Source organism: Chamaea fasciata, unplaced genomic scaffold (assembly GCF_029207755.1).
Source record: "Chamaea fasciata isolate MVZ Bird 193981 ecotype frontalis unplaced genomic scaffold, bChaFas1.0.hap1 SCAF_1, whole genome shotgun sequence".
NCBI lineage: Eukaryota > Metazoa > Chordata > Aves > Passeriformes > Sylviidae > Chamaea > Chamaea fasciata.
The window spans coordinates 123,522,515-123,548,607 of NW_027094086.1; the positions used below are offsets into that span (position 1 = coordinate 123,522,515).

Genomic DNA, 26,093 nt, shown 5'->3' on the forward strand with positions numbered 1-26,093 from the left:
GACTAATTAAAGCACCTTGTGAAATCTGGGCCTTGCTTATGAATTCTGCTGAAGGACATAAATTTCCCTTATGTTATAAAAGAAATTAACTTCCTCAAACTTGGATGAATTGGGGTTTTTGCTATTGTTACTGGATGGTAGTACTTGAACAGTGGTCCATGGAAAAAAAAATCATTAAAATATTCTAGAGTTGACATGAGTGTCCAAACATTATGAATTAATTCCTGCTATGTATAGATATTTTTGTGTATATGTATATATACTGTATAGGCTTTGAAGGTAAATTGAGGTGGTGTGGTTAAATCTTTGTGAGGTATGGCTATATTGTATTGGCTGAACTAGAAATTGTCAGAAAGGTCACAAATGGTGTCTTCCCTCCCCTTCTTTCCCTCTTCTCACCTCTTGCCCTAAGTGTTTGCAGGTCTCCATGTATAGTTATCCATGGGGAGGAACTGAGATATGAAATGAATAGAGACCAAATAGGTTTATACTGCAATTGGAAGGGTTAAGAGCAGAGGACAGAAGCATTTACAGCTATTGTGCTACTTCCCTTCCTAGATGTGCACATCTGACTAGTTAGATAAAAGACACGTATACAGAGCTACTTCTTGTTCAAGTAGAATTTCTGAAAACAAGCCTGATTAATTAAGAAATGCAGTAAGTATTTCTGAAGTTGGCATTTTTGTTTCAATGAGGTGTATGAGTTGATGCTGCGAGATGAGAGGTTCTACCCTTCGTTCAAGCAGAATGTTTTGTATGTGCGTATGTTAGCTGAGCTGGATATGCTGAAGGATCCCAGTTTCAGAGGTTCAGATGATGGTGAAGGAGGTAAGCTCTGTATCTCTAAGGAGTATTTCATGGGACCATTCTTTTCTCTGCTTTAAAATTAAAATAAAAAAATTATCCACACTGTTTTTAGGAAATTAAATACTCCTGTGGTGTCTCTGATATCTGAATTAATTCTCCTCCTTGTGCTTTTGTGTGTAAATTGTTTTGAGAATCAAATCGGGTTTTCACTGTAGTAAGTGTATCAACCTTATATAAATTCTTGTCAGGTCTTGGTAACTAGTTTGTCACTAAAATAAATACGCAGTTCTTCCATTCTAGTTTTTCCTTGAAAATATTTAAAACTCTTCAATATGTTGAGTTCTTTTCATGCATAACTATGCTCCTCTCTGGAAATAGAAATTGAAAGTACATAGGATATATGGCTTTTTAAAGCAAATAAAATAATTTTTTCTTGTTAACTGAAGTACAAATCCAGTGAAAATTGTTTTCACTGTTAAACTAGCTCTTCAACAAAGCAGTACCATGAGGGGATATAAACTTTAAAAAATGTTATCTGAAATATTTATTTAGAATCTTTATAAACATGTATTCTTTAAGTGTCTTTACTGGAAATTTGAACCACTTGCATGTTGCATGCAGCATTTTGCCCAGTGCTACAGTTCTCCTTCATTTTCCGTATTGTGTTATGGATGCATTTTTATTTATGTGTGGCCCTACAATGGGGGAAAATCTTCTAAGCTGCTTTTTCCTTTCCTTTCCCTCGCTGCTCCCAGAATCTTTTAATGGGTCTCCTACAGGCAGCATAAATCTGGTAAGTGCTTGGATTTTTTTTCTTTTTTTTTTTGTCCTCAGCAGTGGATAAAGTGTGATAAAATAGTTCAACTTAATGTACATTACTGGTTTTACTTCATTGCAGTTGAATTTCTGAAAGTTTTTGAATGATATTGAAACACACAAGTTATTAATTACTCTGTAAGATAAAACTCCTTTGCTGTATTTTCCCATATTTAATGAAATTTTACATTATTTCTCACAGAAACAGTTAATTTATGGAAAGCATGCTTTTTTATCCCTATTTGTTTTTCTTAAATAGGTATAAATTTGGCGTTACATAATAATAGGTGAAAACAAATCCTTTGAAACAGAAATCTCAAAGGGTTAAATTGAAATAGACTTTAAAATGAGACATTTAGTTACATTTTTGTTGGTTGATATTTTTTTTCATTAGGACTTGATTTGGAAACATTAAAGTGTCTGGATTTTTTTCCAGCCATGAGTCTTTGTTTTTTTTTAATCTGTCCAATTTCAAGTTCAATTTTTTTAAGTTATTCTTGACCTATGTGAGTTTGTCAAAACCTTTCCTTTGTTAAATGAGTGTACCTTAACCAAAAATGAAAATACAGTTATTTAAAAAGGAAAAATTCTAGAAAGTTTGATATATACCCTCCCCATGTTTCTGCAGACAGTGTGTAGCTGAGCCACAAGGTATGCAAGACTCAGTTGGGCATATGAGAGTACGTTTCCAAACCTTTTAGTTTCATGAAGGTTTACCTAGAGATTTACAATTGCATGCAATTTCTTGGATTATGTGATGCCTGGGCCCTTCTAGTTTGTTCTTGGAAGGTGCTGGTCATGCTTGCATGTAAAGGACTGAGTTTTCTAAAGGAATACACGTAACATTAATGTAAATATGTTTCATTGGGGGGGTTGGTTGTTTATGGGGTTCAGTTCTTTGTGGGTTTTGGATGTTTTTTAATTTAAACTGGGATTTTCTTTCCTATTATTTTCCTGTTGACATTTTGAAATGTAAAGAAAAGGGGAGGTGTTTAGCTGATACAATTTATGCAAACTCCTGGTAGATGCAGAAGAAAAAATTAATTTAGCCATATTTTTTCACAAGAGCCTTTTAACTGACTAATCTCTTTAAAAGGTCTTTCAAATGTCTTTTAAGTACTCTTTCTAAAAATGTTGTGACATACCAGAGTTATGTTTTATGGATGAGGATTTGTCACGGTGGCTTATCTGGCTAGTGGTTATCTGCTGCTTTGTTTGAAGTGACTTTTCAAGCTAAGTTACAAAATCCTAAAGTCTTTACCAAGCACTGCTGCAGTACAAATAGGTATTTGCATGGGACTCTTCAAAGACTTGGTTTTTGTTTTTGTTGTGACAAGGGTATTTATAGAATACTACATTTATTATAAAGGAGAAATATGTAAGTAAATTTCTCTTTATGCAGAAACTACTTTTACTTTTCTGTCATCCATATTGTTCCGGGTGTTCAGTGCTTTTACAGGTGTTTGAATACTGGTAGATTAGTTTTTCCTGGCTGAATTCCATGTCCAGAGTAAATTTCTGTACACATAGTTTAGCTCCCTTGTGTTAGTCTGTTACATAAGAAAAACAGACCTTGGAAAGGTTACTTCAAAGGTCAGGGAATTTCTGTACTTGCAACTAATGACAGTGTATTAAATAAGATTGGGTTGTGATGTGATGTGATATTTTTAGGTTTTTAATTAACTTGTGTTCCTGTGAATATATCTAATGGCAGAGATATTAGCTTGTATTAAATATCTGTCTGTTGTGTTATCTGTTCAGATTTCAACCTTTTAATTTACTTGTATTAATAGTTGCTGTATAGTGCCTTGCCACAGCAGCTGAATGTTTCCTAAAGTTTCTATTATAAAATAAATTGTCTGCAGTCCATACTTTCACTGGAAGAATTTGGAAGAGAGGCTCAAAACTGTTTTGAGGAAAAGTTGTTTTACAAAAATATCTGAATTTCTGCCTTTTGATTTGATACATTAATCTACTATATTAAATCAGTGGGTCACATTTGGGGAGTATAAAGTCATTGTCAATATTTATAGACTCTTGCAGATTTCCTCTAAAGGATTCATAATGGGAGCTTTGCATTGAGTAAATCGGAGTTACACAGGTGTTCCAAGACCTTGAAGGGCAGCTGAAGTGCCTGGGTTGAACTTTTGGCAGTCATTAGCATATGTCACTTTGAACCCCACTCAGTAATCACAAAGAAATCTGAACTTGAGTGACAGTGGAGGGGAGCAGGAAAACAAGAAATAATTATGCCTTTAAAAAAATATAACACTACCTTAATGTCAGTATTTTGCAGCAAACAAAACATATGAGCAGTTGACAGTTACTTGTCTTCTCTTATAGCATCACATCCCTTCCATCTTATTGATAATCAAATCCTAGAGCTTTCAGAACATCAAGCACTTCATCCAAGCTTCCAAAAATGTCTTCTGTTAGCCAGTTTCAGGTGATACTCTGCTCCTAAATTGAACACTGCAGTATAGAGCAGCATGCCTGACAGGGTCATGGCTGTCCAAGGGACTTGCTAAAGAATGGACTAAGTCAGAGTCCTGTGTCCAACAATGACTGAAAGCAAGCATAAAATTAAAGGAGCACCCACTTACGGTGATACTTTACCAGAATAACTCTCCAGCATCCAGTAACTTGTAGATTCTTGAGGTAAAGCTGATGTCTGCTGTCAAAATATTTTTGCATAAATTCATCTGTTCTACAGTTCAACAGACATAAACTTCTAGCACTATAGCATGTAGTGGCTAAACAGATTCCCCCAAAAGGGCTTTTCTTTCTTCTACCATTTCTCAGTCTAGGACCTTAGTAGTACAAATCTACAAGCATATCATAAAGATATTCAGGAGACTCCCTACTGCATGTTATTCAGACACTTTCAAGCTGCCTTTTATTTGGTTTCTAGACTTCATAACAGAAATGTTATTTCCCTCACCTTCAGTAGCAGACATTTAGGCAGAGACTGATTGAGGTGGTTGAGGCAGAGAAGAGTCATTCCTTGGAGAGAACTAGAGGAAAGAATGGAGTATTATGTTGGGATATTGTGGAGTTGATAAAGATTCAGATGAAGAAGGGGCAAGAACAGAGTCTTTAAATAATTCATGTTTAAGTCCAGCCTGTGTTTTGATTGTAATCTCGAATATTATTTTATGCTTAAGGAAACAGGAGATTTAGAAACTGAACTGATGTAGGTAGAGGTTTTAGTTTGATATGGGCATGGCACTGCTAACCAGTAAGTCCCATTGTAGGTAACTTTTTGTGGGAAGTCACTATTAAACTGGCTTGGTTAAATTATAAAAGATAGCAGATAGCTGTGTTTATTGTGAATGTGTTTCTTTGGAGAATTTTTGAATTCTGGGGTCAAATATACAAAGTAAATGGGATGCCAGTGTCTGAATTCTGCTTAGGTAGCTCCAACTTTTTTTTTTTTTTTTTTTTTAAACCTGGTACTTTAAGATTAGAATGCATAGCCCATCCTCTTTTTCTTTCTGTTGCATATGCAGGTCTTTCAACAGTCTTGAAGAGCTTTATTATGTTAAACCTTAGTAATCAGATGTATTAATTTTAACTAAAAACAAGGCTTCTCTAAAAGATCCATTAGGTTTCTTTTGATCGCAGTAATTATTAAATATGGAGACAGAGCATTAGCCAGCTGAGCATGTACCTATTCGTTTTTTTATGACAGAAAATATTCCTCAGAAAAATGTTGTTTTTTTTTTTTTTACATAAAGCAGAAAAACTTCTAGTTTCTACTGCTGTGTAGCATTTGTGTAGTGTGTAAAGACATTTGAAAGAGAACAGAATGCTGTGAAGGCAACAGCCAAGAGTCCTGTTACACAACATCTGTATCTCCTCAGCTGTTCAAGAGATTTTCTGGGTTTGTTTGGGTTTTTTTTTCCCAATGCTCAGCAAAAGACCGTTTTTAGTATTTCCATTAGAGTTGAGATACCAAAGTGAAGTGGCAGATAAGATCAAATAGGAGTGGTCACAAAACTGTGTGTGAAAATGATGGGGGAAATGAAGGGCCCTACACTGTGCAAAAGAATGGCTTTGGTAACCAGGTGGTAAAAACATCTGCATTGTCACAGTGCACTGAACTTTTAGTTTAGTGAACTGAAAGTTTGAAAATTAAATGGATTAATCAAAACACATCTCAAATATGATGTATATCTGATCTTATTCTTTTTTTTTCCCATTTTCCTTCCTACATTGTCTCCCCATCCTTCAGTCCTTAGATGACCTTTCAAATGGCCCTTCTGATGAGACAGTTCAGCTCCATGCATACATCTCAGATACTGGTAAGTGAATCTGTTATGATGTCTGCTTACTTTTTTCCCCACCATTTATTTTGAATTTTGTAATATTACAGGCCCCGAAATAATGATTGTTTCATTTTTTTGGCCTCATAAAACATTTGAATTCATATTTTCCATTAAATCCTTTTGGAAATCTTTACAGTATTTTTTCTGTAGGTCGCAGACTACATATCTGAGCTTAAAAAGTGATTTAATTTTTATTTCTTATGGTATTATTATTATTACTACTTTTATCTCTGGAGAATCATTCATTAAACTTACTATTGGGTAGGATTTATTTTAGCAATTATTTAAAGAAATTCTGAAAGCCATCTCTCTTTCTAGTCACAGAATTGTAATTCTTGAGCGTTTCATTCTCTTAGTTTAATATTTTTCCCTTATTCTTTGTGCTTCCTTACTGACTTAGCTTAGTTTAAGGAAGTGACTTCTGTCCTTATAGTGGTGTCATTTTTGAGAGTAAATAACGAAAAAATCTCTGCTGTTATTTGCAAAGGCTCTTGTTAAATGAGATTGCATTGGGTAATTAAATTGTGAAGTGGTCTTAAGATAGTTTTTTGGTAGATTTTACACTGCAATATGCTTTTAAATCTATGCATTTATGTATGGACACATGCTGTCAGCAAGCATTCAGCTATTTTACATTTTAATTAAACCTATTCCAACTCATTGTGAGGACTCTGTGCAATCCAAGAGTCAAGGTAGTCAGTCCTCAGGGAAAGGGGAAAATAAGTAAAAAGTTAAGAATCAAATTCTGCTTTTTTATTAAAATGGCATGTGGTACTTTTTTTCTGAATTAAACTTAGAAGTTTCATCTTTCTGACCTAAGACAAAAAGGTAAACTTAGAACCACATAAATTGTAAAATTTATAATCTTGAGGGCAGCATGTATTGATAACTACCAGCCTGACTCTGAATGCATAGTGCACCAGTTATAGCAAGAGATCTGTAAGGTTTGTATTGCAAGATAATATTAAACTGCATCTATGAGCAGGTTTTTTTTCCTCACTCAGTTACTATCCTTTACTGTGCGTGAGGGTTATATAGAGACAGAATTATCTCTGTGTGTTTCAGGATTCATGGTGTCTTGGGTTGCAAAATAAATACTAACTAAGAGGCTATGACATAAGGGGCAGCAGGACAACTTCTTTCTTTTTCTGCCTGAAGTGGTTCTGAAGATGCCATTTAGCAGTGCCCCTGGAATGTGGTCTGGTGGCTGCAGGACCAAGTGGTCAGTGTGAGTGTAGAGGGGTGTAAAGGGCTTGTGCAGCATCTGTGGGGCTGGGGGTTCCTGGCTCCACACTCTGGGTAGTCTTTTGGCACCATTCTGATTCTGACTGCTTAACTGTTCCCCTGGGGGTTCAGCATTCAGCATTCTTCTTATAGAGGGTGGGTGGCAAAGACAAGATGCTCTGTGTCCACTCTTCACCTTTCTAGTGTATAATTCTTGCATTGGCAGCAGCTGCCACTATCCTACAGGTGCTCCCTGGCTCCTTAGGCAAGCATTATACTTCAGAGAAATCAAGACTGAAAGTACTACAGAGGATGATTTCTCAGGAGAATTGTGTTTTATGCAGTGTGGGTGGATAGAAAAATTCAGAGATCTTGATTAAAAATATTTTCATCTAGCCACTGGAAAGCTGTAGGTACTGAATATTGACTTTATACTTAGAAATACAACATGTTGCCAATTTAAATGGTGTGCAGTGTAAACAATATTAGTTCTAGGTTATTCTCTAAATAAAATGAAAGATTTTGAAACAAACTGTGCTGGGAAAGTTCTGTGAGGAAGGAATGTCCAAGAAGACTTGAATATTTAATGGACATCGAAAAGGTGATTGTTTCTATTTCAGATAGCTATATGCGTTCATTTATGAATTGACTTTTCCATACAATGTGTGTGTGCACACGCAGAGAAGGTTTTGCATATATGTACACACATGTCTGTATATATAGTTGTCTAAAATAGCATGGAGTGTTTTTTATCTTGAAGTTAATAACTTACTGCTGAGTTAATAACAAATTACTGATGCCAATAACAATGAATGCTTGCAGCTTGCAATCACTGTCTTGTATTTATAGACTTTTTTGATGAGCAGACTTTTGCAATGTGATTAGACTCCTTTGCAGACTGGAATTTCTTCTGGTTTCACAGTTGACTTTCACTCCCATCTTGAGTTCTTTAAGTTAAAATATTTTTTTAAAGTTCAATTTACTATTTAAAAGTTGAAAATTTTTCGTTTTGTTTATGTTTTGCATGTCATTGAAACCTGTCTAACTTTAAAGCTGCTTAATCTCTATTTAAGTTTACCTAGTAAGTTTTGAGGGTATTGTACAGTATTTAAGTTAAAGAGATAGTTAGTTTTCTGCTTGCATGTCCATTTTTGTCTTTCAAGTTTGTCATTCCAGACATTTCTTCACTTCACATTTGTGTCCTTTCGTCTTCCTTCTTTCTGTTTGTTCCTTTTTTATTTTTGTTTTCAAAATTACTAGTCTATGCTGACTCTGACCCATATGCTGTGGCAGGAGTGTGCAATGACCACGGCAAGACATACGCCCTGTATGCCATCACTGTCCACCGGCGTAATGCAAACAGTGAGGAGATGTGGAAGACGTATCGGCGCTACAGTGACTTCCATGACTTTCACATGAGGATCACTGAGCAGGTAACCAACCAATCTCATGGAAATCTTCATAGGTGCACGTTTCGGTAGTTTAATAACCGATGACTGTATGATTGCTCTACGAGAAAGAAATGGAACTTATAGAGAAAGTCTCCCCCCTCTTCCCATACTGCTTCATTTTACTTTAAATCTTTGTATGGAAGTGCTCTTGGTCTCAGAGAGTGTTACAGCATTTTAGAGTTTGTCACCGAGATTAGGAAATAAAAGCTGAGGTTGGGAAATAGGTATTTAGATTTTAAGTGAATGTTAAGAACTGGTGGGGTCCCAAAAGGGAGAACTGGTAGCACTTCACTATACTACTAGCAATCTGCCTTTTACTGCTGTACTTGTATTCTCAGACTCTTACCCCTGCTAACATGAAAGAAGGGAGAAATAGAGAGTTGTAGTTCACCAGCTGGTACAAAATAGAACCTACTGACATGAAAAAATGATGAAAACACAGTGCTTTTAAAAGGAGGCTGAAGTGCTTTTAAACCAAGCCTTTGGAAAAGTCAGATTTGACTGCATAACCGTTGAACTAGTCAGAAGTGTCAGTTTATATCCCTTTAGTCGGTTATTAATTGAGAGTCATAGAGTACAAATTCTGTGCAGGTAAGTTAGCATTTTAAAATTACAGCAGTAATAAAAATTGAAAAGGCTTTATTAAAAAAAAAGTTGAATATTTGAATTAATTTTAAATCAAGTCCTACTTTCCTTTGGATTTCTGATGATCTTAGTGTGCTGTGAATAAATTTGAAATACCAATTTTTGTACTGCTTCAAATTGATTTTTTTAATTAATTCAGTGTTTTGAAGAATCCCGGATCTTAGAGTGAATTAACATTCTGCTGATATGGGACAGTCATTTTAAAGCTAAGATAACATTAAACGAGTAGATATAAATGGCAAAAACAAAGATGCTCAAAATATGAAATCTCAACATTTCTGGTTGCTAAGTCTTACAGAGACTAGAAATGTTACCCTAGAGTACTAAGGCTGCAAAAAGTAAAGAGATTTCTGTGATTCACTGTGGCATCTAAGATGCTCCCAACAGTTTTTCTTTGTCTTGATAATAAAATAGACATTCTTACTGCCTTGTGTGCTTGTCTGAGACATTTTAATTGACATCTTAAGGGTAAAAGTTAGAATATTGATTTAGAATTAATAAGAAGGGCGCAGGGACTGTTTTTCAGAGAAAATAGTTGATCCAAAATGGAGGTGAAGTCAGCAGTTCAAAGTATCTGAGTTTCTTTCCTTGGAGAACTGAATAGATTCATGCCAGTCCTTTTAATCAGTCATGTAATAAATAGCATTTGAAGTAGATAGCTGTATTTAAAATAGAAGCTGTTACTTGCTTACATTGCTTCTGCTGAGATACAAGAGTCCAAATGAAAACAAGACCATCTTCTGTTCAGTTACTTTCGCATATGACCTACTTGCAAGGGAATGGGATTTGTAAAGTTGTAAAGAGCTATTCTTTGGTGCTTCTTACGGGCCATAAATTTTTTATGAGCTTCATGGCCTTCCAGAATTTACTGATGCAAGAAGAGATCTTGCAAGGACTGAATGGATCTGTATCTTTAAATCTGTAATGTTGTGGTCTTTTCTAAAGGAAAAGGATGCAACCTGTTTCTAGGTTGTTTCTTAAAGTCTAGAATACTGTATGTTTCTCTCTTTACCACCTTAAGGATACTATTTACAGGAAGTCTGGATTCTGTATGGGGATAGTCCTGATTCTTCAAGTTTTGTTCTTGTCACTTTTTTATTTTTTGTGCATTTTACCAAATATATTCAGCCCTATTGAGTGTTAGGGCCTCTTATTCCCCTTCTGCTTCCCTGGGGCTTCCATTCTTCCTGCAAAACTAGGTCAGAATACTTGTCAACCAGTGCCAATCATTGTCATTAGCTGGAGAAAGGGCACAGATCATGACGGGTAGAGCATGTGTATGTGTAAACTATGTGCTATGTGTAAACTGGGTGCTGCCATCTCTCCAGTGAGAAAAGTTTAATTATTTCCTTAATAGGCTTGATCAGGATAGGAATGGAAAGAGATTTTAGAAAGATATACAAGTTCTCTTGAAAATATTTTCTCTTTATGTAGTCTTACAATCCTAGTAAATGCATTCCAAATAATAATGATAAATTCTCAGCCTAAGCCTTTTGCACACTCTATTGGTTTTTATTTCAAAAGAGAGTTTCACAAGGAATTAAATTTTACCCTTTATAATCTCCTGGGAATTTTCATGCATTTGTTCTTGACAGCATACATTCCACTTTGGCTTTTCCAGGGATTCTGAGTTCCGGGTATGATGCAAAATTCTCTTTAGGTGTTAGATGATATATATAAGAATAGATGAATAGAATGTCCTTATATGAAGACTTGAAACTCTTGAAAATAGAATAAAAAATCTTCCCTTTTTTTCTAGTTTGAAAACCTTGCAAATATACTAAAACTTCCTGGCAAAAAAACATTTAACAATATGGACAGAGAGTTTTTGGAAAAGAGGAAAAAAGATTTAAATGCTTATTTGCAGGTAAGCTGTTACTGTTTTATTTTAGCTCTGTGCTTGGAATTATTTTTTCAGACGTCGCTTGCCTTTGTGATTTTTTCTTCCATAAAAAGAAAAACGCTGCGTTGTAGTTGGTACACAAAACTAAATAATATACATAAGAACTTTATACTATCTCACAAGTTTGCATTTTCTTTGGTGTTTTGGTTTATTCTCACTCAGCCAGTTCTGTCGTAGCATTTTTGAGCTGGTGAGGTTCCAGGTATGTTGGTTTTGAGCATTATGCCACTGAAATTCTCCTGCTAACATGTTTGTGTTCACTTTCTCTTGTACTGCTGCATAAGGATTTCCGTGGCACCCACTCCAGCAGTGTGGCAAACCACACAGTCCCTCTATTCAGATAAGGCCTGTCAGCCCAAACAAAGAAATTCAGTTGTCTTCTTTCATAGGGACTTTCTGGTCATTTAGCACTAAAATATGTTGACTAAGTCAATGAACATGTTAACAGTAAATAATGAAGTTTAGTAAAATACTGTGAAACGACAGTTTGATGATAAAGGTGTATATTTTTCTGTAAGATGCTTCAATTACCGTAGTGGTTAAAATTATGGAAATTACTAAGAAGCTCATTGTTTCCATCTTGAGACTAGTGCAGTGTTGGAATAAAATTTAGGAATGAAAAAATACATTGCTAGATGTGATGTCTTTGATTTTGTCTTGTACATTATGTATTAAAATAACTTTTAAAAATTATTTTACTCAGCTCTTGTTAAATCCTGAAATGATGAAAGCTTCTCCAGCTTTAGCCCATTATGTGTATGACTTCCTGGAGAATAAAGCCTACAGCAAAGGGAAGGGGGATTTTGCAAGGAAGGTAAGAATGTTTTGGACAGTCAAGGGAACTTTAGAGCATTAATTCCTGCAATGATTGCATTAAACAGACATGTTGACCTGATAATAAAAAGCTATTTAGCACTTTGAAAACAGCTTACAAGTGAGTTGCTTTAAAACTTTCAGTGGCAAAGTATCTGAGGACATATGGAACCAAAAAACCACCTTTTTTATAATAGGTAAATCTGTCTGTATCACAAGGAAATAAAATTTTGAAATTGGACACAGTGAATTGCACTGAGTACTGTAGAAGTGTGTTTGTTGCAAGTTGCTTTGTCAGACATCTGTGTTTCTTTTTTTTTTTTCTGATTTCTTTTTGTAGTTCTTTACTCTGTATTTGCTGCTGTTACCATGTTTTCCACTCTTCAGCCCAAAACACGATATGCATTTCCCTTCAAAAGCACCTGTTATGTATTTAGGTGTAACCATGCAGAGTCATTGGTCAAATTCAGAGCTCTGGGCTCTGCATCCTTTTTGTTAAGCCACCAGAACTGTCTTCAGACAAATGGTTCTTTGTTCAGTTGACCAGTTTGTGTGAGCATCTGCTTTGCAAATGTAGCCATTTCTAGAGTTTTAGTGATTTAGATGTAAAAAGCATCTGCAAGTCTATTGTCACCTCAAGTTACTGTCCTGCCTATATTCCTTAAATAATTCACAGTGAAATAGTTAAATATTTATCAAGGTTTATATAATGACTAAGATGTGTTTTCCAGCTTACAAGATTCTTTACAGCGTAACTTTTTAAAGGGCATGACACTGGTATTTGTGCCTCTGTTTGGGCTGAATTTAGACTATATACTAAAAGAAAAATTGTAACAGTTTCTGTGGAACTACTTTATGTTTTTACTTATACTTGCCATGATACGTACTATTCCAGTGCTGTTTAGAAGAGGCATGCTGCAATGATGAAAAGTTGAAAACAGAATTGAAACATCTGGGAGTAGAAAGCTTGGAAGGGAGAAATGGTATTGAATGGAGAAGAAAAGGAAAATAAATTTAAGCTAAGAAAAGCCAAGGGATGGGAAATGGAAATGACTCAGGAAAACATCTGTTGAAATATGTAAATAGCTGCAGTAGGGTTGTAACAAATGAGAACTATAAATGGAAGTAAAATTAAAACTGTATTCTGCATTCTGTCATGAAGTTAAGTAATTTGAGTTGTTCTTTTATATTATTTTTCTCTGGAACAGTGCCATACTTCTCATAGTGTATTAATATGCTGGTGTCCTCATAGATTATACAATTCTGGTTAAACATCTTCCCCTTCAGATGGATACGTTTGTAAATCCACTGCGTAACTCCATGAGAAACGTATCAAATGCAGTCAAGTCTATCCCTGACAGCCTGGCAGAGGGAATGACTAAAATGTCAGACAACATGGGTAAAATGTCAGAGAGATTGGGACAAGACATAAAGCAATCATTTTTCAAGGTAAGAAAATACTGGTGGTTAATACATAGTAGTAAATTAACAGAAGAGTCGCTATTGACTCACTTAAACTAATGTTATATAGAAGAGGCAAGTCGTTAAACAGAAGGCCAATCTGTTTTGTACCTGCACCTATTTAATAAGGTTCAAGCAGGCATTTTACTACAAAAATGGAGATCTTTACTATAAAGTAACGTGTTTTAAGGTGGCATCTACGGACTGTTACAGTTCTCCTTCACTTAATTCAGTGAAGTAACTTGAGAAGAACATGGGATTCATGGCTTTTCTTACTTTTTAACCAACCATTCTCAATCTGATTTCTTGCATCTACTGTTTTCCTTAGGGAAAAAAACCCCATATATTTTGAAACTCAGAATAAGGAGATAGCCTCTTTTCTGCTTATTCCTTGCTGAATTCTGGTTTAAATAGTTTTATTTTTTTTTTCTGTCTTTCCTGCCATCTTCCCTCATCTCTTACATTCATAAAATATAGTACTTTTGAGCTGGGGAATGGTAGCATGACATGCAGTCTGGAAGTCCTATGAAAGTAGTTATGTTCAGAACATGTTCATCTTCCCTTCATTTCTCTGGTCTTCCTCTTTCTGTGTGTAGCTGTATGGTCTGTGGTCAGAGATTGTTCCATTTTGTGCTACCAAAGCAGTTATAGATGGCAGATGTAGAACAGCAACTGAGATGGGTGAATTAACCCTTAAATCATGAAAGGGAGTAAATAATAAATTGGGGCCTGGGGGAGATATGTGAGGGTTTTTTTAATTACTTGACTGTTTCTGGACTTTCTTATTGCTAGTAACTTTGCTGGTGTGTGATTGATTATGTATTTTAGTTGTACTTGCTGGGAAGCCGTGACTGGGCAGGAGTTAGAATCAGGAGGAAATACCAAAACAAATATCAGTCTCATAAGAGTTTTTAGGTGTTTTTCAGTTGACGCATTAGGCACTTGATAAATTGGATGTGGGTTGTCTTAAAGGTGCTGATAATCTTGGTAGCTGTGCGAAAATGTATACAGACTTGACTTTTGGTTTTGGAAGGTGAAAGGGCTTCTGTGTATTTATCTGCATTAGTTTGCAGTTACTTTTCACCAAATGTTGTCGTTTTATATTTTTATAAAAAACTGCTTATGAATTTTTTTCTGATTTATTCATGCTCTAAAGTATTTTTTCTGCAATTAACATAGCTTTTTTTATTGTAGGTGCCGCCTCTGATGCAGAAAACCTATTCAGACCCTGACCATTGCCGTGTTGCAGCACCAATTGATGACAACGTGAGTGATATTTGTCCTTTCAAAGTTGACACCTCTAAAACCAAACAAATGAGTTATTTATTCTGCATTGAGCTGCACTTGTTTTCTGACACAATACCAGACGCTATACTTCAAAACAGTTCTAAACTTTTTAAAAAGAAGTTTGCACACTTCCTTTTAAAATTAACATTTTTGCTAGCACTGAAATGGTTTGCACAACATTGGAATAACTGTGAAGAGTGTGTGTACTACTGTTTCTGTGTTTTATGTCTGGGGGTTTCATTTTTGGGGTTTTTTTTTCTCCCTCCAGCACGATTTTTGTGGGCCAATCTGTGTAACATCAGCTGCTAAAAAAAGTAAAATTATCATCCTTTTCTTAATCTTCAAGCATAAAAGCATGTTATAGTCATGCAGGTTACAATGATGTCTAAATAAAAAGCAGTCCATTGCAGTGAAATGTCATTATTTTTAGTGTCTGTAAGAAAATGGTGCCCAAGAAGAGCTCCTTCCTGAGTTTTTGTGTAAGACAGTTGGAAACACGGCAACCAAGGAAGAGGTCAGGGATGAGGTCTCTCTTTAGGACATATTTACATGTGTTAATTTTATTCAAATTCTGTAATAACTGTTGACCTTTGAAATAGTTGCTGCTTCTTGTCGTGTTTTAAAAATTCAGTGTATCTGAATTTAATTTTCAGACTTTTGCTAGTAATAGTGTTATGGAAGATTTAGGGAAGATTTTGTATTGCAGTAAAATACAGAGTAAACTATTTGTCGTTGTTGATTATACTGAAGACACATAAAAGTAGCTTCTAAAACTGTAGCTTTCTTGAACTGAAATAGAAGTTTACTGTTCATTCTTTTACTTGGTGGTCAGGTGGATGACAATATTCCTCTGAGAGTAATGCTTCTACTTATGGATGAAGTCTTTGATTTAAAGGAGAGAAATCAGTGGTTAAGAAGAAATATAAAAAATCTGCTTCAGCAACTTATTAGAGCAACATATGGTGACACAATTAATAGGTACTGTTTTTCTTATATTGAGCAATCATGTAAATGGTGCTGTATAGTCACTATCTATTCATCCTTTTTGGTGTTACTAAATTATTGTGGTTTAAATCTGCATGCATTACTCTTCAAAGAAAATTAATAAACTGAGCGCAAATGTGGTGTGAAATGGAGATAAACACAAAACATTACTGAAAGAAAAGATCTAGTAACTCTTACATGCCAGAGAACTTAGAAAAGAGCTTTCACATATGAGAGTTCATGTTTCTGTGAATGTAACTTAAAATCTATGCTTTTTTGCTCTGTTTTGCCACTATACCTTTTAAAATTAATATTATTTATTACTTTCTGCATGATTTCTGCTTACATCTCTTTCATGCCACAAATGATACACTGGCCCTTTCAAATTATGTGAACTATACTGAGTTGCTGTGTCAAGTATTTGTTCTCACACTTGAAAGATGAAAGTGGGAAAGGAAAAGGACTCTTATGGGGTCTGTTTTGGCTGCTCCATGTTCTTTGTACTTCACATGTACATTCATGCAAATGCAAAGCCCGTTAATAGTGCTAATTAAGTAATGTTTTGTGCCCTCATCTTAGAAATACACAGTTTCCAGGCTTGCCTTCTAATAATTTGTTTCTGAAATGTGAACAAATACAAAACAATAACAACAAATTCTGGATACGGGTTTAGAACTGCTTTGTTACTTTTAATTCAGTGCCATGAATCAAAAGCTTAATTTCTAGATGGTGAGAAGTAGCTTCCTATTACTTTTTTTCAGGACATTCCTCACCGTATAATTTCTTTTTACCCTTCACAATTATATTTCTGGTGTTTTCATCATCACTGTTAAACATAGAGACTTGTGGTAGCAGTAATGGTGTAACCATGTGATAAAATAGCACTGGGTTTTTCTCATATAATTCCTTATGGCCAGTCGAAAACTGTCTTGAGAACTGTACTTCCAAGAACATGCTGCCTTGTTGTACAGCTCTGAATACTTTTTGCTGTTTCCAGATTGTAATATAAGCAGCAGAGTTTGTGCACAGGTTGCTGCTTCCTTATTGCAGAGATGGCTGTAGTGTAGTACTAGTTGCTTCTGCATTTGGAGCCGTTTCAGATACTCATGGCTTCCTCTGGTCAGCATTCCAAAACTTGTCCTGTCAAGTTCTTGGGATTTAATGACATTCTGCAGAAAAATCATCTTTTTCTGTTTCTTAGAAAACAATTCAAATTGTGGTTAGGGAAACAGTCCTGGGATTGTGGTGATATACAGATGCATGTATCATTTCTGTAAGCATCCTAGATTTGGATATAGAGCTGTATGTATGGGTTGGAGGATGAAGGCCTGATAAATGATCAGTCTGTATCTCCTGTTAAGGATTGTGAAGTAACTGTACACATTACAGCAAGTATTTTGAGATTCTGAGTAGCTCCTTTGCTTACAGAAGGAGAACTTGAGTGCTCCATGAAGAACATGGAAGAGGAGTGCTCTACAAGCAAACCAGTTGTCTAATGCTGATGGGAGATGCATCAGCAGCTTCACAGCCAACTTTTTTACCCAAACTTATTTACCCAAAAAGAAAAAAGCTTTAGCTTTTGGGGGTGATCAGTGGGCTTAGATTTCTATCTTGAGTATCAGTGTTTGCCTTCCTATTGTGCAGTATGATAGAACCATTTACAGAGATGGAGAAAGTTGAAATTATACTTTGTTTGCCCTAGAATGCTCTTTAAAATGCTTCACTTATGGGTTCTCTGCTTTAAAAATTAAACAAAAGACTTGTTGCTTTGATTTTAGAAAAATAGTTGATCATGTTGATTGGATGACATCTCCCGAGCAAGTAGCAGATGCAGTGAAACGCTTCAGGTACGTCCTTTATCACAGATGTTAAATAAGAGGCACCCACCAATTGATGTCTACTATCTATATGTCTTCCTGTTGTTACATGAGGAAATTGTTATTATTCTCCAGCATACAGCTGGATCATACACTGCTTTTTACACGTTAAGTGAGAGAAAGCAATTGTCACACAGAAATGAGTATTTTTAAGTTTTCTCCTCTACCTTAAAAACTTCTTTGTTAACCAGTCTAGAAAAGCTAGAGTACAGATATACTTAGAAATTTCATCATTTCTCACTATAGTGATGTAGTGTCTTGTTTGTCTTGATGAAGGCATGTACATGTCTTGCTTTTAAAGGCAGACAGTTAGTGAAAGAAAATTACTGAAAGAGCCCTAGCTCTGAGATAATGTTTCACTTTGGATAGATACAATTGAACTGAAGTCTGAATTGGAAACTCTCAATTTCCTAAAATTTTTGATGTCTTCTACATCGGTGTTGAGAAAGTGTTACACACTTTTTTCTTTCCCTATAGTTTGGGGTTTTTTTTGTTGGGGTGAAAGTCAAAGTAGGGTAATGTATTCTCCAAAGGGTCATACTTTGCAAGTGTACTGTTCTGTGTTTAAACCATAAGAATCCATACTTTTTATTCAGAAAATAATTGTCCTTCACTGAGGCAAAAGAGCTTATTAGAGGCATGTCTTTTACATTGGACTTTCTACTACGCTGAAACTATTTCTTCTCACCTTTACCTGGTTGATAACTGCAAGTGTCAAAATTTTGATGAGGCAATTAGTAGACCTAGAGTCTCAGTAGCAATAAAGCCTGGTAAAAGCAAGTCTTAGGTCTATTTTATGTAAGAACTATGTGGTATTTGAATGGTTTTGACTTGCATTATTTTATTAAAATTTCATTTCTTCTGATTCCTGTACAAAAAAGTATATGGTAGCTACTGAAAGCTTGAGTGTGTTGTTCTACTTGCTTTTGATTTCTTCATCTTCTTCATCATTCTTCATTTTTTTTCCCGTTCTGTTATTTGAAGTGTGTGTTAGATTGTATGCAAGTTACTTCCTTGTATTTATTTTATGAGATAGCCTTGAGAGATTTAAAAGAACTTTTCACTTGATAAAATGTTAATGTATTTTGACAGATTTGCTTTTGTTACAGAGACGCTTTTTGGCCCAATGGCATTTTAGCAGAAACTGTTCCACGAAGGGACAAAGCTATTAGAATGAGAACAAGAGTGGCAGGGAAAACCAAATTGCTGGAGGTAATGCCAGGTAAGTGGGTGTGGAATTAAAGTCCAATAATTCATACCATATATTGTTACTGAAGTGAATGTCAGTATTTTTGTTGATTGTTTTAAGTACTGAAAAGAAACATTGATGTATGAACTGTATTTAAATGAAAAGGTTTCTAATTATTAAAGCATTGGACATTTTCACGTGTACTGTCAGTAATTCTCTTAGACCCAACCCCGTATTAAGTTTCTAGAGGATTTAAGTTGTGCCTGAAATAGGTATGTTCCAAAACAGTACAATTTCTTGCAAACATGGTTTCCACATAAATAGGGTAAGAGTGAAGTAATTTTCAGAAACACTCTCTTCTGTAAGAGAACTTTTAGTTTAGTCATGTTGTGTCAAGGCACTGTTGCCTCAAATTTCCGGCTACATTGTTTGAAAGACTTAATATTCAGTTTAAGTTTGTTGTTAACATGGAAGTAGAATTTAGCTTAAACTTCTGCGTGACTTCTGTCTTTGTAGATGAACTGAAACACATCATAGGCGCTGAGACTACGCGGAAGGGCATTCTTCGGGTCTTTGAAATGTTCCAGCATAGTCAGCTGAATAAGAGGATGGTGTACGTGTTTCTGGAGAGATTCCTAGAAACCTTATTTCCACAAAATAAGTTCCCTGAGCTGTTCAACAAACTGCATTCAAGGTCAAAGCAAATGCAGAGGTATAAGCAGAGACTACACTCTACTCAAGCGCCTTCCTTACAGAAAAGGTGACACTTCAAATCCATTAAGCTGGTGTTTGTTTGTCCAGGATTAATTACTTGGGCAGATTCTCTGGGGCTTCAAACTCACATGCTGTCATTTCTGCACCAGTCTTCTAGTGTCACATATTAGATTATTAATGCATCTGTAAGACCTGTGGATCTTCTCATCTTCACTTGTAATTCAACCACTACCAGGATGGTTTGTGTGTCTTAAATGATTTGGTGCGTCTTCATGCAACATTGAGAAGAAAAGTGGCCCGGTATATCAGAATGATCCCTTCCGTTCCTGAGTCGATGTTTTGCCAGCGATGAAAAGTGCCAGAGTGTTCAAGTAAAGCACAACTATAGTGATACAATTGGATAAAAGGGTGTTTTGGCGCTGGGAGATAGTGCAATGTGTGAGAGTCAGGTGGAATAGTTTGACATTACAAGTGTTGAAGCTCTGTAGGGCTATTTTAACATTCCTGTAAAGGCTGAGTTAACTGGAAAAGCAATTTTTGGAATAGCAGGTTCATAGGAGCAGGGAGAAATAGCTATAGCCCCATCATAAAAGTACATTATTGAATAAAAGTGGAAGTAAGGTGGCTTTGATGCCACATTTCCATCACCTTTCGTATTTTGAAAATTAAACTAACCTTATATCTAATGGGGGTTTTAGTAAAAGCAGAGATGCAGTAGAAACAAACCCTTTATTCTGATTATTCTGTAGCTTTAAGGGCCATATGCTGCTCTTACAGCACCTGGCATACATTTTGCATGTAACTTCAGTGGAGAAGGAGCATCATATTTATGTTCAATTGGTCTGTTGGAACATAAGTTGATAGTTGTAGAAGGAAAGGGATATATGTTTCAAAGAGGATAGGTATTGTGTTAGAAGATGAGGAAATTGCACTAAGACACAGTTTACACACAACTCCCCACTAAAATCTGGAGCTTTTTTGGGATGTGAAAGAACTATGTCCTACTTAATTGAAAGATTCCTTACCTTTTAGTGTGTAAGCCTCATATGGAAAAACGTGAGAATTACTTGGTTCCTCACAGGTAAAAATTTCATTAGTCATATGCAAACACTTGGAAATTTCTGAATGCATCTCAGTGTATATATGAAAATAAAAAGGAAATAAAACTACAATATTTTTTTAAATAATTTTTTTATTTTTTGCATAGTGTAAAATTTTAATAAAAAATTTGACATCAAGGCCCCACATCCATCTGTTTAGTTTCATTGAAGAAGTTCTGTTCGATTGAAAATGCAGTAACATCTGAATAATCCTGTTTGGCCACAGCGTATCTTAGTTTGTGTTTTCTTTCTCGTAGTCCCCGACTGTTTGAGCACTACTATCTTGAGTGAATAGAAGGTAATCTTTTAGAGTCCCTTTTTTTCCTGAATGCTAAACACAGGGTAAAATATAGTTATGGATCAAGGATCCCAAGGATCTTTCTTGCAATTTGTGTCTTAATGGGAACAAATGGTCCTTTTATGCAAGAGAGAAACATAGACCTTTGATGAAAGCATTCTGAGACAAGATAGAAGGCTCTCAAAGGACCTTGTTAAATTGACTGACACCTCTATATAGACAATTTTTCTCATGGACTCTATTAATGAAATGTAGCCTTTTATCATACTACTTTATGATGATCATATTGTACTGTTAACATTCTCATACAGTATGCATGGGCTCAAGTGCACTTGTTTTTTTTCTTTATTGCAGAACTAAATGCTGTAAATTCAATCCCTTTCTTTTGTAATCCCTAGGAAGACAACTTGGTAAATATAGAAGAACCCCTCTCCCTTCCTCTCTGCAGGTTCTGTAGAAGTGTGATGGTTAAATGCTTTTGAATTTAACAAAATTCTTGAGTTCTGTGTGAAATAATCAACATAGCCAGCTCCTATTATTGTTTACATGCCTGTATCTTCCTCTGATGTCAGGGTGCTCAAGCATAACTGATACCTGACTGATGAAAGATCATTCAGCAGTTGTTCTTGGTGATACAGTAAATATCTCATTAATCCTACCAAATTTAATTTATGTCTTTTAAGTCACTGAATTTGTTAAGCAGTAGGAAAGTGGGAAGTTCAAATACTGTTTTGTCAAATCTGTGGAACCTTTTATCTATCTGTAGGTACCATAAAAAATTTCAAGAGGATAGTGATATACAAATTTGGCTTTTTTTTTTTTTTTTAAGTTATCTGGTACATTTCTGTACAAAAATAAAATAATATCTCTAGGAATGTGAACTGAACATAATGCACCGTGCTTATTAGTGGTTTTACCTAATGAATTTATTACATATACCTATACACACATTTATATACGCATGTGTGCATATGTATATATGTATTGAAGTTTTGTCTTCTGTATTTAATTACAGAATGTGGCTTCCTAATTCAGTGATGCCTGTTGGCTGGCAAGAACCATCAGAAATGAGTACTTTTTGTTAAAGCGAGTTTGTATGTATCTTTATTTAAAAGGTTTTCCTGTCGACAATTTGAAGTACCCACCCTGTGAACCCATGCAGCCTATTATCCTGGGAAGTCTCCGAAACTGAATGTTAATATACAGCACTGAGGTGTCTGGGTGTATCTTCTGGCCTTTGGGTGCTGTGACTGGCCGCTGAAAATTGTGCCACTGTCAACAAATGCACTTGTTTTAGCCTTAATTATTTTTAAGAGAAAATGAGCAATTGAATTTTTCATTTGGTTCATCCTCAAGCTTGTGCTGCTGGTGTTTGCTAGAACTAAACAGTAAATTTTAAGTGCTACCAGAATGTGTACCAAAATGAAACTATATAAATTCCACAATCTAAATTTTAATTTTGTGCAATATTTTCATTTAATGCATGTGTATTTGAATAGCTGTAAAATAAATGAATTTTTAATGTTCTGAAGTCTAAGTTAAAAATGTCTTCTCAGCTGGTCAATTCTACATTCTGTTGTTATCTTAGTTTATTTAAGGACTTGTTTTAAAAGTCTTACTTGTTACTCCTTTGTTAATTCCTTTGTTCTCAATGATCCTTGCTCTTCTGAGCAAAGCTCATATACTACAAGGGAAGAATCTGAAGAACACATCTCATAAGCTCATAGAGCTGTTATAAATTACTTGTGCATATCATTGTACAGTAAGTGTCAGCTGTGTGCCTAATTGTTCTATTGATGCTATTCCCCTCCCTTCTCCCCTCCTCTCGTTTCTGTAACAAAGAATGAACATGAAATGGGCTGCCATGGTCACTTCTACTGAATGGCAGAGGACTCTGAATTTATTTTGGAGTTTGCATTTATGTTCTGTCCAATAGAAAGCTAAAAAATGACACTAATAAAGTATTAACAGTATTACTATGAGTCTCCATTTATTTTTCAAATAACATTCTCACTAGCAGGTACGGAAAGTTGCTAAAGATAAAACTATTCCTGTTTTATTTAAACAACCATCCTGTGATTTTTTTTAACATTTTATAAACTGGGTTTGCTTCTAACAAATTAATCTCTACATTCATTTTTGACCAGTGTTTGTAGAGAGTACTGTATTATAAAAAGAAGCAGAAACAATGGCATTGTATGATGTGGGAGGGGTTTATATTGAGGTTTTTTTAAATCTTTGGCTTTCCCCCCCGGGTTTATTTTTGCAGCAGCTGGGTCTGCCATGCGATCACAATTGTTACCCATGATGTTTTTATTCCAGCTGTTTCACATTCATCAAAAAGATGTCCTGAGCTAGAGAGATGTTAGTTCTGTGACCCTGGAGTAAAGAGTTTACCACTTTCTCTTGCTACAGGGTATAGACACATAGCAGGAATTTTACTAGCTGATTGAAAGTTCTTATTTGTTGCACCTGTTATCCTAAGGTAATTTCATGGCAAAAATACACTCCAAATAAGCTTATTTTTTAAACAGTCTTTAAAATATCTGCCCTTTGCTTGTTGAGGGTTACATGTGTCAGTGACTTATTTAAATCTTTCATCTATCAGATTATTTAATTTTGGTTTTGATGTCTAATGCAGTGTGATTGCTGAAGTTTTTGTGGAGTTCAGTAGGCAGCATCAGTCTTCCTTGACGTGACTACAAACTCCATAATTTGTCTCTTGGAAGAAGGGAAATTATTTAATGAAAACAATAAGTTCACTTTTGTTATGTATTTCAAAAGAAAATAAGTTTTAGTAAACACTTGAAACATGTACACCACTGCAGTGTGTCCCTCCCCAAAACGCATTTGACTACTCTTGTATTCAGATGTCTCAAATAACTATTTCCCAGTTATTTGAGATACTTGCCATGTCTCTGAATCATTATGGCATGTTGGGCTTGGGATAATCTGCATGGGTTAGTTAAATAATTTGATACCTGGTTCAGCAAGGGCTAACTGGAATTTGCATTTGGCGTATTAGAATTGGACTAGTCCACAAATTAATTCTGAGGTTGGGTTTAATTAGAGAACAAGATTATACTGAATTTATTGGCAATCAAGATGTACTAAAGGGAAATAAGGAATGTAGATTTCAAAAATTGTATTTTTCTTTCTAACCATGACACTTCCAAACACAAGTCCAAAGTAGTCTTTAGAGGTTTTAGTGCTGAATTGAGAGGTAAAGATGAAATTTTTCTGTTACCAACTTCCAGGAGTTTTTGGTAAGAGATTATCAAAATTTTTTGAATTGGGAACATTCTTCTTCATTTGGAGCATGTGGAATAAGGTTCTGCAAGTTACCTGGTAATTCCATGCACAGAATAGCCAGAACTTTCACTTCTTTTGTTCTCTTCCTTAAAATAGCCAGCCTGTATTAGGGTAAGTACGAAATTTTGCAGATGTCATCTCCCCTACAGGTTTGTTATTTTTCAGTGTAATGGTGAAGTTGGAATTTGATTACCAAAGGCAATGTTTTTGTTATAAAGAACTTCATACAAAGCATTCCTTTATAGTGTGTTAAAAAAATTGGTTTCACATCTTACTCAGTTTTAAGTTATCTATGTTGATTTAAAACACTGGCTTCCCATTAATCCCGAACATCATTTCTGCAAAGAAACAAGACCTGATTATGTCTAATGTAAAAACATGGGTATCTGGGGGAAAAAAGGGATGGGACCTCCATGCAGTGCGCTTCTGTCTTGTGGAATTGTATCAGTGCAAATGTGAAACCAGGTTGTCATGCATTTGGAAATTCAACAGTTGTGCTGACTTTGTGCAGTGCCACGTAAAGGGAAAATGGACTCGTGGTTCTCCTGGGGATCTCATGGAAAAGTATTTTAGTTTTTTTTTTATTGCACGTGGGATCTAAGTGTTGTTGAGGCTAGTGGTGAGTTGCTGTGGTAAATGCCTCTGAATGGATTGGAGCCTCGGTGTTCTGCTCATGAGGAAAGTGCAGCCTGTATAAATGTGTTACTGACAGGGACTGTCACCACTGAAAGAACTTGCTGAAGCACCTGAGTGATACCAAGTGATTCCACACAGAAATATATGTGCTGTTCCACTTGCTATAAAATCCATTATTTTTTACTTTCTGTTAATGATATTGCTGTTGCCAAGAATATTGTGGTCTCTATAGGGTGTGTCATCTTGAGCCCAAGGAGTGTAGTAATACTGGATAGAGGGCTGTTTGTGAAGGTGGACTCAGCTTGACAGTCATAATACTTTTCTTCTGATATTGTGGACTACAGCTGAAAAGAATCCATAAGAAGCAATAATAAGAATAAGAGGAATTTTAAATAATAATTAAGATTAATTATTAAGAATAATAACTTAAAATTATTTTAACTGATACTATTTTTACTGATGACTTATTTATTTGGTACCAAGTCAAGTGATCACTTACTAAACTGAGAGAGATGGGGCTCTCATAGTGGGTCTACTAACCCATTTCTTAGAAAAAAACAGTGAAATTTTCTACTCATTTAGCAACAGCATATGACGTGCAATATTCTCAGTTCATTCACTTGAGAGAGAATTGGATAATCTGAAAAGAGAGCACTGCAGAAGAAAAATTGGTAGGTGAGAAATATCTCTCAACCTCAGATTTATTTTGAAAACTTAAATAAAACCTCTATCGACATCCCATTCCAATACTTTAAGCTTTTACTTTCTTAATAGAAATTAGACAGTAATTGATTGAAGTATGAAGCATAATTAATTTTTTGTGCGTTTCTAATATTGTGTGCATTTATACCTCTGAGAATTACGTATTTTGTATTGAGCATTTCACATCAGAAAAATACTATTTCACATGCAATACTTGTTTTCTTTCCCAGTAGCTATGTGTAGGTTTTATCACAGATGAAGGGAAGCACTCTCCAAATAAACTGCCTACTCTTTGTAAACTGCTTTGGTTGATCACATCAAAATTAGTTTAATTTGTTCAGCTAGAAAATGCTTCTCTTTTTGTTAAAAGACAAGAAAGACTAAGTGCCAGCACTAGGAATTGCCAGAGATAATGTTTGTTTCTTCTGATTATTTTTTATCAATCAGCAAATCTCATGTTCTTTCTTACAAGGAAACCTAACCCAAGGAAGTCTTAACATGTAGCATTAGGTTATATATATGTACATAATTGTATGTTGTGTGTTG

The 26,093-nt window shown here is 35.3% G+C and overlaps 1 protein-coding gene across 6 annotated transcripts in view; it reads left to right on the plus strand.

Moving 5' to 3' along the window:
* SNX13 (sorting nexin 13) overlaps window positions 1-22,873 on the plus strand; it is a 64,605-nt gene extending 41,732 nt beyond the window's left edge. For 2 of the 6 annotated variants that reach the window (XM_066196285.1, XM_066196260.1), the window contains 13 exons: window positions 696-828; window positions 1,563-1,600; window positions 5,858-5,927; window positions 8,436-8,608; window positions 11,031-11,138; window positions 11,878-11,988; window positions 13,275-13,436; window positions 14,643-14,714; window positions 15,568-15,713; window positions 17,498-17,566; window positions 18,706-18,818; window positions 19,302-19,545; window positions 20,857-22,873. In XM_066196285.1, coding sequence (XP_066052382.1) covers window positions 696-828; window positions 1,563-1,600; window positions 5,858-5,927; window positions 8,436-8,608; window positions 11,031-11,138; window positions 11,878-11,988; window positions 13,275-13,436; window positions 14,643-14,714; window positions 15,568-15,713; window positions 17,498-17,566; window positions 18,706-18,818; window positions 19,302-19,545; window positions 20,857-20,890 — 1,473 coding nt within the window. In that variant the 3' untranslated portion in view covers window positions 20,891-22,873. Of the gene's footprint in view, window positions 1-695; window positions 829-1,562; window positions 1,601-5,857; window positions 5,928-8,435; window positions 8,609-11,030; window positions 11,139-11,877; window positions 11,989-12,882; window positions 13,166-13,274; window positions 13,437-14,642; window positions 14,715-15,567; window positions 15,714-17,497; window positions 17,567-18,705; window positions 18,819-19,301 lie in introns of those variants that run through there. The other 4 variants (XM_066196268.1, XM_066196277.1, XM_066196293.1 and 1 more) reach the window with 4 other exon arrangements.
* The last annotated feature ends 3,220 nt before the right edge of the window (window positions 22,874-26,093 follow it).